Source organism: Theropithecus gelada, chromosome 4 (genome assembly GCF_003255815.1).
Source record: "Theropithecus gelada isolate Dixy chromosome 4, Tgel_1.0, whole genome shotgun sequence".
NCBI classification, from domain to species: Eukaryota; Metazoa; Chordata; class Mammalia; order Primates; family Cercopithecidae; genus Theropithecus; species Theropithecus gelada.
The window spans coordinates 68,731,241-68,750,638 of record NC_037671.1 but is presented as its reverse complement, the minus strand read 5'-3'; the positions used below and the strand labels follow the sequence as shown (position 1 = coordinate 68,750,638).

Here is a 19,398-nt window from a genome sequence, read left to right as displayed (position 1 = left end):
AAAAAAAAAAAAAAAAAAAAAGGCCATTGCTGCTTTTTAAATATAATGGAAATGGTTGTTTGAAGCCATAAAGGAATGAAAGTCATAGACAATATGAAGAAAAAACAAAGGTCAAAAGGCTAAACCTAGGTTATTGGAGGAGACATAAGAGTTTAGAAGAGAGTTTAAAAAGAACACTATGGCATTATAATATCCAATAAAGTATCATTTAGAGATCAATAGTGTTGATGCTTTGAAGAGACATTTAGCAACTAGCAAATCTTAAATAGGAAATGCAGTTTTAGTAGGACTGTATGGACTGAAGTAGAGAATTAAGTGAAGAAATTTTTGACTGAGGATAATCCCTTAATGTGGTTTTGGTTTGGGATTTTTTTCTTAAATTTTTGTAGATATATGCTAGGTATATATATTTATGGGGTACACAAGATATTTTGATACAGGCATGCAATAAATAATAATCACACCAGGGCAAATGTGGTGTCCGTTACCTCAAGCATTAATCCTTTAATTGTATTACATAACTAAAAAAAATGGATTGATTTGGGATTTTTTACCACATATTTAAAAATAACCTTTAAAAATCCCACATACCGAATGCCGCATGAACTAAAAGCATGAATTTATTACCAAAAGTTGTTTGTAAATCTAATATTTCATATGGAATCTTACTGAACAGCATTCAGGAGATGCCTTGTTGGCTAATTCCTCGAGTCTTTTTGCAAAGTAATTGTATTCTTTATTCCATCTATCTATTGTTTACATTTATGTATTGAGGGAGAACATAGAGTTTAGTTTTGAGCATTTTTGTTTTAGTCATTCATTAAACATCAAGTGGAGATCTTGAGTGGCAATTAAGTTGTATCTGGAGTTCTAGAGAGAAAATATATACTGGATTACTCAGGAATAGATGAGAAGTAAAGTTGTGAGACTGGATGAGAGATCACCAAGAAAATGAGTATAAATAGACTTGCAAAGATCTGTGTTAGAATTATCAACACAGATTAAGACCCAACCAACTGAAGGAAAGGAATAAGATCAGCTCAAAATGTTGGCAGAGGACAAGAACTAGTTGTTTTTCTTTTTTTTTTTTAAAAAAAAAAAAGACAATCAATGAATGAAACCTTCACATTACATTATATGCTAATACTATTCTCCTATATAAGGGGATTGAGTATCGTGGATTTTGGTGTCTTAGGGTGAGGGTGGGAGGGTGGTTCCTGGAACCAGTCCCCTGTGGATATTAAGGGACTATTGTAAATTTACTGCCTTCTCTCTGGTTATTTTTCAGATTTACCTGTCTACTCCAGCATATTATTGCCGAGTGCCAGATTTAATTTTAGCAATTCATATTAAAGTCTAAAACGTTTTTAAAGCTGATCAATAAATTTTAAAAGCTTTTTAATTCCATAAAATGGGGGGAGTTGGCACCAATATAATATTACTATGATGAACAATTCTGGGGCAGGAATATTTCCATGCCTATATGCTAAAGAATACTTAGAACAAGCAAACATAGTTGTATGCTTGCTTTAGGAAATTCTCACTCATGATGGTGAAACAACTAAAATAGCTTATTTATCAAGACTGATTTCCCAAAAAGACTTGCTTCAGGACTTCCCATTTCATCATCGTTACCAAACCAAAACTATTTTGTCAGTTCTAACCAGGTCCTCACCTTGAAAAACGTTGATTAAAGCCCACCCAACCCTAAAACCTTATAAATATCCTTCTCTGTCTTTCCTCTTCATGTTCTTCCTCACTGAAGTTAGTCTGCTAAACTTAGCTTTGCTAGATCAGTGAGGTTTTTTAATGTTGTTTGGAGAGTTGACACTACATAAGCTAGTTATGCTGAATAATATAAGGGGAAGAAATCAAGAATTCAGAATCTTACATTTCTATTCTTATTTTTTAACTGTTTGCTAGTTTATCTGTATGGACATGCATGTATGACCAAGCTATGAAACCTCCATTCTTAGATTGAACTTCTTTCCTTCTCTCCTCCATTTATTTTTCTCATCTACCACTACCCCCAGTCATGGGGTAGGGATAGTTGTCCTATTCCTTTCTGTCTCCTAAAGTAGTTTACCCTGATAGAAGTCTTGAAACCAGATTCTTATTTTATCTCATTTTAGTAGCTAGTATCCAAATCCCACCAAGTTTACATAAGAAATAGCAAAACAAAAGGAACCAACTGGGTATTTATCTATCAATGAAGATACTTTAAATAGCAATACACACAAGGTAATGATATAACTTTGTATGTTTTGACATAGAAAAGTAAACACTGTGATGGTAGGTGAAAGAGTGTATATATATTACCTCATTTTTAAATGCTTTCATGCATAAACAAAATCTAAAAGTCTGTGTGCCTCAGGAAAGAAGTAGATAATCACTTTATTTTTTTAAAATAAATATCTTTTATTACCTCTGCAATAAAAAGTATTACACATTTTTAAAGATGAAACAATGAGAGACACAGCAATGACATACATCTGTCAAGTAGATGCTGATTTCAGAGAAGACTTTTTTCCCAGTTTGTTGAAAAGTATGAGTAAGAAAGGTAGTTACTGAAACTTTTAAAAAATTAAATTCTTAAAGTCTTGGTACCATCTTTTCCCAGAATATGGAATATATCTTTCTACTTGAACTTCTGAGATGCCTAAAGCAATACTGTTTAAACACTTACATTGTCACTAACAATGGATTTAAGTGAGGAAAAAAAAAAAATCTCTGCCCTTCAAACTTTGGCCTGTGAGCTAAATAAATACAAATACATAAAGAATGTGTCTTGCCAGAGAGGCTTACTTTTGTTTAAAACTGACATTATTAAAAGAATTACTACACTAGTTGATACCTAATGTTGGATTTATCCAATTAAAGTTAAAATGTTCATGTTAAGAACAGCCAGTTTTAACAGGCTAAAATGAAGCTGGTCAAGCAATTTCACTAGAAACTAAGTCTTAAAGGGTGAAATAAAAAGTGACACTGATGCTTTGTGATGACAGTCTCCTAATATCTTTGTTAGTATCTTCTGTGGTGCTGTGAGCCTAGTGGTAGTCCCTAAATATAATGCAAAATGAAAATGGTGCTAGATTGCTCCTGTCTTAATTTAAAAAGCAGATTTGAATATGGACTATCAACTTCACACTTCCTACCCCATGTTAAGCTTTTTCTGAAAGTGTATAGCTAAGAAGATAACCCTCTTCAGGAGAATGTAGGTCATCTGGTTCTTTAGACGGAAGAACACGGGGCAGAGACCTTTAAGAAAAACTATGTGGTCCTTTTGTTTTATAGTCTGAAAATTTGGTAGTGAGGATGAGAAAGTTAAGGATAGTTAGATTTAGCTTTAAAGATTAATATAAGTCATCAACTCTACTAGAATTTTGATAATTTTGATAGCTTTATTTAGAAAGTTACCATCTTTGTGTAATATAATATTAAGTAATGACTGTGTTGCACTTCAGTCACCTTTCTAATATATTGACATATCTTTAGTAATACGGAGAACCACAATCCTGTTAGTCATGAAATTCTAAGATAAATTGGTAAATGTCTTAATTTCCAGTATTACATAGGTCATTTAATTTTACTTATCTGTTATTCCTGTGCTTTGTCATTTAACAAATATTTATTGATGTCTGCTATGTGCCAGGTACTGTTCTAGGTGCTAGGGATACAGCAGTGAACAAAACGCTCTAGTATCCCTGTCCCCATGGAGCTTATTTAATATAAGGAGACAGACAAATAAATAAGTCAGGTGATAAGCATTATGGAGAAAAATAAAGTGCCAAAGGAGATTAAGTGGTGTTCAGAAGGAGGAATGGTTTGAAATTTTAGGTACAGGAGAAAGGGAATTCTTACTGGGAAGGTGACATGACTTTAAAGAAGTGAGGAGCAAACACAGTATCTGGGGAGGAGTATTCTAGATAGGGTTAACAGCAAGTACACAGCAGGAGTATGCTTGAAGAGGCAGAGGAATAGCAAGCAGATAATTTTAAGGATGTCAGCTTTTACTTTCAGATGAAAAGTATCTGGAAGATCGTGAACAGAGGAATGGCGTTCTTACAGGATCACTCTGACTACTGTGTTGCATATAGACCAAGGCTTGGAAACTTTTTTTCTGTAAATAGCCAGATAGTAAATATTTCAGGCTTTGTGGGTCATGTAGTAGTCTATGATAACCACTCAGCTCCACTATTGCAGCATGAAAACTGCCATAAACATTACTTAAGGGATGGCTATAGCTCTGTTTCAATAAAACTTACAATTGATAGGCTTGATTTGCCCTGTGTGTCATAGTTTGCCTACCTCTGATACAGACCACAATGAGACAAGGGTAAAAGCAGGTTGACAGGAGGCTTTTGCAGTAATCCAAGGGAGAGCTTATGGTGGTAGTGGCAGTGGCAAAAAGTGGTCAGAATCTGGATGTATTTTGAAGGTAGAGCCAATAGTATTTGCTTGGTAGAGAGTTTGAGAGAGACATCAAGAGAAGGGAGTCAGGGGTGATGCCCAAATTTTTGAGAGTTTTAATTAGAAAGTATTTGTTTAATATTTCACATTCTAATTTTGATAATATCTGTAATAATTATCTTTAAAATTTATGTGTACCTATTAAGGTTATACATTTCTTTTTTCCTTTGGGCCTATTTGAGTTCGTTTTGTTCTGGGTATTCCTTCGTAGAGAACTAATAATGTAACCTATGAAGTTCTGAGCACCGCCACTGGTTACTGAACATTATCTCATTAGGCTTCCCTTATGGATGAAAGCGTGTGTGTAGCTGTGATGTGGTATGTAGGTTAGGGTGTTCCCTTAAGGCCAAGGAAGAAAAAATAAAGATGCTACCTGTTAGCTATGTATGGGAAGCTCTGAATGAGAATTATTAATCATGTAAAACTAATATAAAGAACTTTGCTTTATTTTGGTAATGTATTTATAAGAATATTTATAATGAATAGCTCTTGGGGAAGATAGTACAAACTATTAGATAAGGACTTTGGCCTACACTGACTTAAGTATTTCATATACTACCACATTCTACAAAGTAGTTATTTGCTTCTTCTCCACCCCTAATCAGTTACTAAGAGCTGCAGAGTTTTTTGTTTTGTTTTGTTGTGTTGTGTTGTGTTTGCCATAATGACCCTCACATCCCATTTTCATCATGTCTCACTTAAATTATTCTACCTTTTAGTGATTTTACCTTAACTTAGAGTAAAAGAAAGGTTATCAAACTTTTGCATGCATCAAAATCACTTGGAAGATTTGTGAAACCAAGATTGCAAAGTTGTATGTGTGTTTTTGTTTGTTTGTTTGTTTGTTTTTGAGACGGAGTCTCACTCTTGTTGCCTAGGCTGGAGTGCACTGACGTGATCTCGGCTCACTGCAGCTTCTGCCTCCCGGGTTCCAGCGATTCTCCTGCCTCAGCCTCCTGAGTAGCTGGGATTACAGGCATGTGCCACCACGCCTGGCTAATTTTTGTATTTTTAGTAGTGACAGGGTTTCACCATGTTGCCAGGCTGGTCCTGAACTCCTGACCTCAGGTGATCCGCCCACCTCAGCCTCCCAAAGTGCTGGGGTTACAGGCATGAGCCACCATGCCTGACCCAAAGTTTTTGATGTAGTGCATTTGAGGTGGGACCCTAGAATTTTCTGGTCTGGGAACCACACTGTGGAAACCACTCTTCCAAAGTACTCTGATAATGCCATTTCTCTAGTAAAAACTGTAAAAACTCACATCATCTGATAAATTCAGGCTAGGATTTAAGGACTACTATTATTTAACCCTTACAAGTCTCTAGCTTTTTTTCATACATGTTCTGGACATGGCCAGATTCTTATCTACCTTTGCTTTTCAATGATTTATTTTTGAAATATCACAAGAAGTCTTTGCCCTACCCCTCCCATTTTCATCAGTCAGAATCCTGATCTTCTTACAAGGTTAATTTCTAACTCAACCTTCTTTTTTGAATCTCCAAACGTGTGTGCTCTCTTTTTTCCTCGGAATTCCCATAGCACATACACTTTTTATAAGATTACCTTATTCTCTCTCAATGTATAGTCTTTATATATCTTATCTCTATTCTACCTTTTTATAGAAATGTAAGTTCCTTGAGGATAAGAAAATATATCTTTGTCTCCCTTAAACATTTGTAGAATTGAACCACTTTTTAAAATTTGTTCCTTTGTCTTTTCTCTTTTTAAGTAGTATTATTAAAGTAACATAAGATGTTAGTATGCCTAATATTTTCTAGCTTCTTGCTCACTTTATCTATTGGATGAAACCCATTGTATTAACCTGAAAACTTCCTTCTGGGAACCTACTGACTTCCTGTTTTTATTTGGATTAATTCCTTTCTGATTCTGCTGCTCAGCTTTACAAATCATAATTATATATAATAATGCTACAGTTTCTATCCATTAGACTTCTGATGCATTGTAAATCATATCTTCTTTTTTGGTGAATTCTCCCAAGCCCTTTGTTTTACTAGGGTAAAAATTAAAATTCTTTATATGAAATACATATCTGAAAAGTACTCATATATCTGAAAAGTATTCTGTCCTCATAATTAATGGATAGTTTGGTTGTGCTTAGAATTCTACATGAGAAGTCATTTCCTCTTAGAACTTTAAAGGCATTATATTATCTTCTACTTTCATTTTAACTGGTAAGAAATCTAATGCCAATTTATTTTTTCTTCTGAAGCTACATTATAGTTTCTTTCTATTTTCTCTTTTCTCCTTGGGGAATTCTTTTTTATTATTTATTGAATATCTTCAGTTGATCGTTTGTATTATCTCATTTTCATATTTTCTGCCTACCATTTGCTCTATATTCTTTGGTATGTATTCAGCTTTGTCAACCATATTATGAATTTTAATTTCATATAATAAAATGTTATTTTCCCTGAGTATTTTGTTGTTCTGATTGTTCTTTTCAAGCATCCTTATTTTATGGATGTAATATCTTTAATACCTGAAGATACTAAACATTTTTCTTAATGGTTTCCTTTAAGTAAAATTATAATTTTGGTTATCCTAGTACAGTTATTTATCTTGTTTTCTTTTTCCCTCATGCTGATAGTTTTCTACATATATTTGATGATCTGTTCACATTTATGCCAACTTGTATTTAAATATCAGGAACTGGGAAACCTCATTGCTGGTAACTCTGTGCATGCGTCTGGGACCTCTTGATCCTCATATTTTAAAATAAATGGGAGGAAAACCATCTGTTTTACTGGAGACCTTTTAAATGTGGCCTTCCATCTTCCAGATTATGGTTGGAACCTCTCATCAGCTGATGGTTCTACTTCCATTCTCTTTGCTGATAAAGGATTGCTCCTGGCTTTATTCCTATACTAGAACGGTAATGAGGTCCTGAGAAGGATAAGAAACAAATGACTGTGCTAAGTCTGTTATCTTGAGCCAGAAAGCTGTGTTTTCAACAGGTGAAAATTGTTTTTTTGTGGTTAAATACTATACATTTCTGGTCTTTTATTTGACAATAAGTTTGTGTTGATAACCTCATTTGATTTGATTGTAGTAAACCCATAAGATGTATAGCACAATAGTAGAGTGATGAGATAGAATTATTTCTAAGAAGTGCCATACTTTGGTCTCCAGCATCTGTATTTAACTTCATATAACTGAACAGAGAACAGCCCAAGAATCTAATGTCACCCAAATGGCAGCTTATTAATTTACCATAGAAAGTTTAGCTATTAAATAAACTAGATGATCAGGGTTAGTGAATTATCACCAGAGAGAAAGAATTTGCATGGAAAATCAAATGTATAGTCATACAATATCTAGGTAAACATGAAGTTAGAAAGAGGGCCTCAGTGATCTTATTGACTGGTATCTAGCTGAGATAGCCTGATGTATTGTGTCTGTTGTCAAGCAAGATTGTGATACAGACTGGAAAATTGAGTATTCATCAGAGCATCATTTTTCTTGGATGTTGCTGGAGATCCAGAAAGTCTCCTGATGTTGAGGTTCTTTTCCTGGGTGACATTGCAATTGTGTTGATAGAAGTTGAATAAAATAGTATAGAAAAATTAATTAGCTGTGTGCTTTCTCAGTTCTCCAGTATCTGCAGCAAAGCCAACCTAAATAATTTTGTGAAACTTCTCAGCTACTCACAGATTATTGCTTAAGGTGGCTAACTCTGAAAACATCAATCTAATCTTTTCTTTCAAATGCAGATTTCTCTCTGAATTCCCAGAAATTTGATCTAGCACCATATACCACACATATCTGTATGTCACTTACAAAGAAACTGATATTTAGAAGCTAAATGAATTACCTCAAGGAGACATCTCATAGTATATTAGTGTCAGACTCAACTAAATCTCAGTTTTCTATCTTTAACTTTAATATTTTCTTGTATATCCATTTAAACTACTTTTATCAAAAGATAAAGTAATAGAAGACGATTGCTTTATATCTGACTATCCTTGGACAATTACAACCAGCAGCTAGTAAGTCTCAGTAATTTAGAGTTCACTGATACAGATTGTGATTATACAATTTCTACATTTTATATGCTAATACTTACCTGTACTCCCTTTTAATGAGTGTTATATGGCCAATTAGTAATAAAATGAAATTAGTAACCTCCTTTCTTAAAAGGCAAATATATATTTTAGCACCTTGGAAATGCTTTAAGCTTACTTAAATATAACCAGAGCTCAACACAAACTATACTAGTTCTTAAAAATGGTTACTCTGAAACTTATTCTTAAGCGGAAAACATTTGGCAAATATCTTTATTAGCCTGATACAGTTTGTGTATTCTTAAAGTATAAGAAAACTGTGTCCTTCAAAATTTCTGTGAGTTTTGACATTCATCAATTCTCTTCCCCTTTACCTACATCTCCCAGTGAGATTTAACAAAACACTGATTTAACTATATACCACTTGTTAAATTTTAATATAAATATACAACTTTGGTTTTTATTATATATTTTCATTTTTTCTGCCTTCCCATTTATTTGGATGTATTTCATTAGTTTCCTAAAACTTTTTATGTGTATGTATTCCATCTGACAGTAAAACATTAGGATTTTACATCCTAAAAATTTCTCAGATCCCAACTTTTTTCTTCCCATCCCTGAGCTCATTTTTCCAGTTGTATAGTCTTCTAACTTGGTAAACCTCTTTCTGCTTACAGTCTCCTCTTCTAGTCTGTACTCCACTCATGTTATTCTTTCTTAAAACCATTTGATAAATAATTTCAAATCATATCACAATAAGATCCAAGCTCCTTACCCTGTATACAGTTAAGATATATATGTTCATTATAAATATTCAATAGTAGCAAGACCCTAATCAGGAACCAATTGGCACAGTCATGGGCAACCAAGAGCTATGAAGTAGCTTCTAAATAGTCCAGGCTTCTAACAGATTTTTTGGTCACTAGTCAAATAATGCTTGTTTTAAAATTATTCTCCGTGTTACATGAGTTTTCTCAAATGTCTTCTATATATATATGCACACATATGTAACATAAGTCTTTGTTTTGTAAAATGCAAATATAGAGTAATTAATTGTAAATTGATTTCAAGTGAAGTTTTAACATGATGACTTAGTTGTGGCTTAAACAGTAAATGTTTTTAAAATATATATTTAAAATAAAAGGTATTATTTATTCTCCTTAACCAAAGTTATCTTAGTGGCAATCAAGATGCATTAAAAGTGACATAACAAAGGAAACAGGAAATATATAATATAAAATTTATCAGGTAAATCCTTAAAGACTGCTGTTAAATTACAAAAAATAATGGTATACTTGCATTTCCTATTATTTCTCTGTTTGATGATATGTGAGAAGAGATGAAGGAATGGTGGTAGTAGCAGGATTCAAAAGTCTTTTGATTTTATTCGTATGCTTCAGATGCCCCTTTTGGCCCTTTTAATTCTTATTATTTTTGTATGGCCACTTTCTCATCAGAAAAAAAATTATCTGAGCCTCCCTCCCCTGTGTATAGTTTTCATTGTTAGCATCTAATCTTTAGTTTAATTGGAAGTTTAATCTTTAATTCAATTATATGTTCTTTTGAAGAAGAACAGTCAGAAGTTTCTGGAATACTCTTGATTTTAGAACACAATTCCTAAATGAAATATCCAACAATATAAATTTACTTTGAAGGTAAAACCAAATTCAGAACCTTTATTGTGATTTTCTTAGTTGGATAATTGTAGAAAGAAATCTATAGATCTCCTAGATATCTGTGATTCAGGTGAGCAGCTGGAAGATAGCAGATGGTGAAGAACGGCACTCCCTTCCATTTATTCAGTGCGGAATCGTCACTTGAATAGGAAATATATGTGTGTGTCTTATTAGCAAAAATTTTTATATGGGTATATCCCAGTTAATAGAAATAAAATGATATATATGGACAAAGATGAATCTAAAGAGCTTTTACTTATTGTATGTGTGAATTTTTAACCTATCATTTTCCAACAACAATGCAGAATGATGGTACCTTTTTATGGTATTTTAAAAGGCTTGTGTCGAAGTCCACAACCTTTAAAAAAGGTAAACATGTAAAATAATGTGATCAAAAAAATGTTGAAGATATGGTTTTGGTGGTGGGCAAGAGTCAGAGAGTATAAGCCAATTTAAAATATCACTAAGTGGATTATTAGATGTCTGGAGAAGAATGATTTGATTTATCTTGCTTCTGCCAGTTCAGTCTCTGTTTTGTTAGCCCTGTTCTGGCCCTGAAATTTCTAATTTAGTCAAGTTCTGACTCCCAAAATATCTTTAAGTATGGAAATGAGTAATAGAACTTTTATTTTTTAAGTTGAGTTTTTCACAGGCTTATACTTGTAAATTGAAGCTAAAGTAATACTTAAACCATGAATGATACCATTCTTGTTTTTAAAATAATTATGAAAAGGCATTTTTTTGGGTAGCTCCAAGCCTGTCCCACTCTTCATTTTTGAAACATTCAAATTGGTTATTTAAAGGTATATTACTACGTAGCAGTGTATCCTGATACTGATAATACAAATTTGAATTTTGCCAAATCCATTTGTGTCTGTTTCAACTATAGAGACAGAAAAATAATGGGCATACACAGAGTAGTCATGATGTTAGTGACTAACCAAATATTTTCCTACTATTGGACATGAATGTCTGAAATCTTAAGACTTGCAACCATTTGAGCAACTCTTCACAATTGTTCTCTATACCTTGCAGAGGAAAAAGGAAGAAAATTAATATTAAGCACTACTTTGCATGGGGCTTTTGATATATATATGTCATATGATCTTTGTAGGAATTCTGTGGGGAAAGATGGTGATATCCCCTTTTTATAAGTCCACAGGCTCCACAGTTCAGATCTGCCTGTACACATGGCAAAAAAGTGACCAAATGCCATTCACCTCCAAGTCTGTCAGAGTCCGGAGCCTGGGCTCTTCGTTCACCATGCTAGACATTTTAGTTATGCTTTAATTTCAATATATGTTCAGTTTTGTCATTTTTATACCCTTGGAATCTTGTCAGATTTTAATTTTTAAAAATTAGAAAATGGGCTATTTAACAATATGAATTTTAAATAAAATATCTGCTTTTAAATTTATTTTACGTCAACAGTCATGGAATTTGAATACTCCAGTGGTACTTCAGGATACTCAGTATATCTACTGAAAAAAATGACAAATTGAATAGCTGTATCACTGTGAAGTAAGTTCTATAATAAAAGAATAAAATGTGGTGGGAGCACAAAGTAAATGACAAATAAATTTTCTATCTAGGAGTCTCTGCTGTGAGTCTGAACTCCCAGCACCTAGTGTAAAGTTGTAATCATCTATGGTAACTATAGGAGACAGAAGTATGTTCAGCTAATGCTGCTTAAAGGCTATCTAGTTTTCTTAGAAAACTGTGAATATTCGTTCTAGACTTTTCTGTTGATAAAGAGAAGAAAGACTCTGAAGGGAGCCTTTGGGGTATCAATAGACAGGAATTAGATTAGTAGTCCTTGCTCCTAAAAGGAAGACGTTGCTTCTTTATTAAACTGTGTTTTTTGTTTTTGTTTTTACCAGAAAGAGACAGGTTTGTTCAGTTTAGTATTGAGCAATTCAGAAGTAAATGTTGAAGTACAGTGGAAGGGTTTAGAGTAGATAAAATTTAGATTATCTAAATCTTTACATAACATATCTGAAGCTTTATGTAACAAGTATTGTATGTTTATAAAATACAACTTTAATGCTATTTTTAGAAAACCATGTGATAGGAACAAAAAAAGTGTTATTAGATCCCTTATGTAATAAGCTGGACTGTGTAGCCCTCAGCTCAATTTTATGTTTTGAGAGAAAATAACACTTATTGCAGCTGAGAAGAGAGCTCAGAAAAATAGAAATAAAAGTTGTATTTTCTTGATTAGCAATAGGATATGAGATTGGTCTCCTAATTGCATGTAGGATCTTTTTGCCATTGTCCATTTTGAATACAAATATGCAGAAATTATAATTTATTTTGTAATTAACTGAAAAGAAATTGCTTTGTAAGATAAGGACTTTCTTCTGTAAACATAAAGGGCTTCTGAAATTTGTGAGGTTGGTATCCTCTATTAGGTGCAGCATATATAATTTTTCACTCAATTACATAATATAGTTGACCCTTGAACAACACGAGTTTGAACTGCATGAGTTCACTTATGCTGGATTTTTTTTCAATAAAAGTTGCAGTTGCCTCTCCTGCCTTCTATTCTGCTTCCTTCACTTCTTCCACCTCTGCCACCTGAGACAGCAAGACCAACCCGTCCTCTTCCCCATCTTTCCCCTCCTCCTCAGCCAATTCAATGTAAAGAGAATGAGGATAAAGACCTTTATGATAATATACTTCCACTTAATGAGTAGTAAATATATTTTCACTTTTTATGATTTTCTTAATAACATTTTCTTTTCTGTAGCTTACTTTATTGTAAGATCACAGTATGTAATACACATAACATACAAAATATGTGTCAATCAATAGTTCGTGTTATCAGTAAGGCCTCCAGAAAACACCAGGCTATTTAGTAGTTACATTTTGGAGGAGTCAAAAGTTATATGTAGATTTTTGACTGTGTGTGGTGGTTAGCACCTCTAACCTGTTTTGTTTGAGGGTCAACTGTAAATGTTGCCACAGGCCTTTCTGAATGGCTTGAATAAATATTTCCTGAGACATCATTTACTAGATATGTGTCAATATGTGTAGATGACTTTGTAACTAATGGAAATAATGTATTTGTACAAAACTATTATAGGGTTTACACAAATATCAAATAACCAGTCTGCTACTTTCTCTTTAAGAGTTACATTTTATTTGAAGGGGAAAAATATATGATTTATTTTTAATTACAGCTGTAATGCTATCTAAAGTTCAAACAGGAATCACATCAGTAAATAGTGATTTTCTTATTTCTTTATAAGAAGTAATCATCCATTCAATAGAAGTCATAAAAAGATAAAAGCTGAAAGAAACCTCTCAAGCTTTAGCTGCAGTGAGAATTGGTTTCTTAGAAAAGTGTGTTGGGGATGAGAAAATGATAGCACACACTGTAACATGTTAAGTACTTTGAACTGAAGGATATTGGAAGAGCCCCAGAAGCAAAGTATCCTTTCAACCTTCCCTTGCCCTTCTTTCTTCTGTTCCCCTTTCTCTCCCAAGCAGACCATAGAAACTAGAATTTCTCTTCCCCCAACCATGTCATAGAAATTAGAACTCCACTTTCCCAAAGCCAGCCATAAACCTAGAAATATTATTCTAACCTTCCCCTGCCTTTCTGTGTAGGGGCTGGCCATAAAGAAATTCTATGACCTACCTTGTCTGATAGTAGGTCGTAAGACCCTCATTCCAGAAGGAGTTCTGCCCTGTACCTTGAAGGAGGGGATGCTATGTAAAAGACCAAGAAGAATCTGAACATACAGACCTTGCTGGCTTTCCTCCCTCAGTCTGTTACCATTCACTTATACACTTTTGTCCAATTACTCTCTATTCTTAGCTCTCCATTCTTCATTGACTAAGCATGAAAATACAGTGTTCCCCTGAGTCTTCATTTCTGAAGCCTCGTATGTCATGAAAAACTGATTAAATAAATTTGTTATGCTTTTCTCTTGTTAACCTGTCTTCTGTTATAGGAGTGTTGGCTATGAAACTTACAGTGGGTGAGGAAAGGTATTAGACCTTTCTGCTCCTACAAGTGCAACTTAATACTAACCACATCTGATTACTTTGTTCTTTTTTCTTGATGTTCATCAGGAAAACTTTTTTTTGTTTTAGGATATGTCTGACACTCCAAGTAAAAATGATTCTTCTATTTCCAATAAAGCAGACTAGCCAAAATAATTTTTTTATACTTAAGATCTGGATTGCATTGGTGGCATTCATTTTTTTTTTTAATATGTCATATTAGTTGGCAGTTTTTAACACTACATTAAGGTGGTTGAAAGAGTGGGCTTTGGAGAGAGACCTAAGTTTCAGTCCCATCTCTGATACTTGTTAGCCATATGATCTTGGTCATTAGCTTTGGTTAATAATCTTTTAGAGAAAGTATTAATCATCAGTTTTATAAAAGAACCTATTTCACCATAGTCTTTTATTTGCTTTTACAGATCAGTGTACTGTTACCCGGACATACCTATTCCTTCACAAGTTCTGGTTCTTCAGTGCTGCTTACTATTTTGGTAACTGGGCCTTTCTTGGGGTAAGTACAGATAGCCCAGGCATGATTTCACCTTCTTTTATAAATTATAGTTAAATGTGTAAACTTTTTGTATCTTAGTAGTCTATTTGTATCATAGTACTGTCATTGAATTTTTAAAGCATTACTTTCCAAATGATTTTAAATTTGAAAAGTAACACATAGCTTATTTAAATTTACAGGTATTCTTGATTGGATTAATTGTATCCTGTTGTAAAGGGAAGAAATCGGTTATTGAAGGAGTAGACGAAGATTCAGACATAAGTGATGATGAGCCCTCTGTTTATTCTGTTTGACAGCCTTCTCTGTCTTAAAGGTTTTATAACGCTGACTGAATATCTGTTATGCATTTTTAAAGTGTTAGACTGACATTAGGATGAGCTAACTAGCTTTCATCAAAAATGGGAGCATGGCTATAAAACAACTATATTTTGTTATATGTTTTCAGAAGTAACATTGTATCATAGATTAACATTTTAAATTACCATAATAATGCTATGTAAATATAAAACTACTGGCTTTGTGAGGGAATGTTTGTGCAAAATTTTTTCCTCTAATGTATAATAGTGTTTAATTAAAAATCTTCCAGAATTAATATTCCCTTTTGTCACTTTTTAAAAACATAATACATCATTTGTATCTGTGCCTTAGGTTCTCCAGAGTGATGTGGAATTTTAAAGTGTCTCTCTCTGATTGCCTCCAAATAAAATTTACAATATAGCTGATGAATGTTACTCCCATATGCAACTTGTTTTCAGTTTTCTGCCTAAAATCTTTAGCACCACTCAAGTAGATTTCATGAAAAGATTTCAAACTCTCCGTAGTGCTACAAGAGCATGGCATTCCAAGATGTGTTATATTGTTCAAATGTCAGTCCATTAGATATCTTACAACCTCTACAGTATTTAAGGCATACATATTGTTATTAGTAGCTTTTGTTTTGTATCTGACCTCAAAATTTGTATTCCAATATAAATGGGGTATTGTCAAGAATAATCCTGAAAAAATCAGTTTATGGATTAAGATAGATGGCATATTTTGGTTTTAGAGATACTTTTTCATTCTAAAGATTTGAAATTTGCAAAAGATATAATGAAAGCTGTATGACATCAGGGTATTTTGAACACATTCTGGATAGTGAGAAATAATAAAAAAAGGTATATATTCTAGTTTACTAGCATAAGCACATTAGAACTCACAAAAAAAAGTATGTATCGTGATCCTTGAGGTAAAATATCATTAAGTTTCTGAAAAAAGGTTTAGGAATTAACAACTATATCCAAGTTAATTCTTCTCTCCTTTAATTTTTGTGCCATTTTTCTCTGTTCTGATTCTTTGTCTCTCTTGATAAACCTTCACAGCTTTCATATTTGGCTTCTGCTTCTGCAACTACCCTTTAGCATTATTCACCAGGATTTCATTCCCTTCTGTTCTTATTTTACATTTTCTTTCTTTTTTTTTTTTTTTTTTTTTTTTAAGATGGAGTTTCGCTCTTGTCGCCCAAGCTGGAATGCAGTGGCATGATCTCAACTCACTGCAACCTCCCCCTCCTGGGTTCAAGCAATTCTCCTGCCTCAGCCTCCTGAGTAGCTGGGATTACAGGCACGTGCCACCACGCCCAGCTAGTTTTTGTATTTTTAGCAGAGACGGGATTTCACCATCTTGGCCAGGCTAGTCTTGAACTCCTGACCTCATGATCCACCCATCTTGGCCTCCCAAAGTACTGGGATTGCAGGCGTAAGCCCCCATGCCCGGCCTTGTTTTACATTTTCTTTGTGGACAATCTCACATACCCTTGGCTTCTATCTATACTACGTGTTCTTAAGCTCTGAACTTTGACTTACCTTTTAGCTAGAAATTACTGCTTCAACTGCAACATTTTGAAAATTGAAGTATTCATTTTTGGGGGGCAAACTAAGCCTTCTTCTGCATTCATTTTTTTGACAAATGATACCAGCAGACACTTGATTGCCTAAACAAAAAAATCAGGTAGATCTCCATATCTCTTGTGTATAACTGACTCATCAAACAATCATGTCATGTTAATTTCTACTTCCTATCTTTCCATTTGTCCCCTCTTCTCCACTTTCCATGTTATAGGCTGAATTGTGTCCCCTTACAGTTCATATGTTGAAGACTTGGACCCTGGCACTTCACAGAATAATACTGTATGCGGAGATAGGGCCTTTTAAAAGTAATTAAAATAAAATGAGGCTATTGGATGAAGCCCAAATCCAGTATGACTGGTGTTCTTATAAGAAGGGGGAGAGACATCTAGAATGTATATGTACAAAGAAGAGGCCATGTGAGGATACAATGAGAAGACAGTGGTCTGCAAGCCAACAGGAGAGGCCTCAGGAGAATGCAGTGTTTTCAATGCTTTAATCTTGAGTCTCCAGCTTCCAGATCTGTGAGAAAATAAATTTCTGTTGTTTAAGCCACTCGGTCTGTGGCATTTTGTTATGGCAGCCCAAGCAGACTGATAAACTCTGGTTCTTTAAATTCCTCACTGGACTTTCTGCAAAGTCTTGACTCCTTTCAGTCTTTTCTGAACATTTAAAATATAAACCTGATTATTTCATTTCTTTACTGCAAAATTCTTTCAGTTATTTTAGAATGTACTCCATAAGACTTCATGAGATAGATAAGGCCTTTCTGGTGTGCATCTCTTCTGACTCCAAGTTCCCCTGCCATCCCCACACCAGTTATATGAGGCAGCTAACAAATGGCTCCTATTACTCACATGGCTATGAGTCTTCACATCCCCACTCTGTTGAACTATTCCTTCTGCTTGTGATGCCTGTCCCTTCCTTTTGTCGCCTAAGAAAATCCTTATTCTTCAAGTCTCAGCCTTAGAATTATCTCCCTAGGTCCCTCCTCCCCTAAGTTGCCCAGACACAGGTGCTAGCTTTTCCCTATCCACATGGCACCCTGTACGGTATATTGTGATTTATTGCCTTCATGTCTGCCTCCACTAGACTCTAAGTACTTAAACACAACGTCTGGTTTTTCAACTTTGTCCTTGGTGCCTAGAATAGCTTCTTACACATGGAAGGTATTCAATTGACAGGTAAATTTGTTAGAAAGAAGCCTTAAGCTCGTCTACATGGTTTAAGCATACAAAAACTATTTTGAGTAAGGAGGAATATATATTTAGCCTGTTGTTGAGGTTTATTTTGAAACCCTGAAGGTTAGAAGTATTACATTTGTCTTGAATACTCCATATACTTTACTTTTAGGAATGTTTGGTTGGTTTCTGTCAGACCAACTTCTTAGCTTTTGATTTTGCTAGTTGTATTTTTTTTAATATATTTTTTTCGCCCTAGATTCTATAAACTTTCTACATATTTAGAAGCTTACTTTTATTCTAACACTAAGGTTTTTTTTTCTCCCAGTCATATGGAATGCCTTTATTAACTTTGTATTTTCACGAAGCTGATTTGTGTTATAAATTCCACTAATGAAGAACATATTTCCTTTGAAGTCCTTCTGAAAAATACCTAAATTAGAGATCATCTAGAGTGACAACTTTCCAAAAGGCCAAGGCTGTCATGTTCCATGTAAACGTCAGACAAGTGATTATTCATCCATGCAACAAGGTCCTGGCAGAATGAGGACCCTGGAACTGACTTCTAGCTCAGTGCTACCATACCAAAGGAAGTAGAAAATGCATATTGCAAAAGAAAAGGAAACAGGAGCTTCAGGAAAGCAAAAAGCAATACAGAAAATAATGTTTTCAAAATATACTACTGAGCTCTTCAGTGAAAGATATGTACATAGTTCAGTAATATACTGTTTTAGAATCATTTCATAGGCGAAGCACAGTAAACATCGATTACAGCACAGAATTTAAGTATTGACCTTGACCACATAAAAAGACAGTTGTTAAAACCTGGAAGATTGAAGAAGAGGGGTGGAGAGAGACCTAAGGGGAAAAGAGTCATGTTGATATCCTCATTTTATGAGAGGGATGATGGGGAGAAGAGAGAAATTAAGAAATAGTCTCTGGTACAGGGAGTATATATATTGAAGGGTAGCAGAATATGCCACCCCAAAATATGCCATTTTGGCATAAGAATTATTTTGAGCTTAGCAGATACAAGAAGGATGCTTTGACCACCCCTTTTTCTTCCTAAAACCAGGACATAAAACTCCCATGTGGAAGATGTCCTGCCTATACCAGAAGGAAAGTAACATTTTTGTCACAAGGGCTGAAAAAAACCTGTATAAACAAACCTTGGTAAAGTAACCTTTATTGTATTAGTCCATTTGCATTGCTATAAAGTAATACCTGAGGCTGAGTAATTTACAAAGAAAAAAGTTTATTTGACTTACTGTTCTTCAGGCTGTACAAGCAACCTGGTGCCAGCATCTGCTTCTGGTGAGGCCTCAGGAAACTTAGAATTACGGCCTAAGTAGAAGAGGGAATGTACGTATCACATGATGAGAGTGAGCAGAGGAGGTTCCAGGCTCTTTCAAACAACCAGCTCTAGCATGAATTGATAGAGAACTCACTACCACTAGGACAGCACCAAACCATTCATGAGGGATCTGCGTCCATGACCCAAACACCTCCCGCCAGGCCCCTCCTCCAACACTGGGGATCACAATGAGATTTGAAGGGGACAAACATGCAAAATACATCTCATCTTCCTAGTTACTGTTCCACCATTTTCTGCCCTAGCCCTGGCCTCTGTCTTGTCACAT

At 34.3% G+C, this 19,398-nt stretch overlaps 1 protein-coding gene across 2 annotated transcripts in view; it reads left to right on the top strand.

Annotated features, from left to right (window-relative positions):
• Positions 1 to 15,341, top strand: part of LMBRD1 (LMBR1 domain containing 1) — a 129,415-nt gene extending 114,074 nt beyond the window's left edge. The window contains exons 15-16 of one of the 2 annotated variants that reach the window (XM_025382188.1): positions 14,603 to 14,694; positions 14,874 to 15,341. In XM_025382188.1, the coding sequence (XP_025237973.1) occupies positions 14,603 to 14,694; positions 14,874 to 14,987 (206 nt within the window). In that variant the 3' untranslated portion in view covers positions 14,988 to 15,341. The remainder of the gene's footprint in view (positions 1 to 14,602; positions 14,695 to 14,873) is intronic. The other variant, XM_025382189.1, reaches the window with a different exon arrangement.
• The last annotated feature ends 4,057 nt before the right edge of the window (positions 15,342 to 19,398 follow it).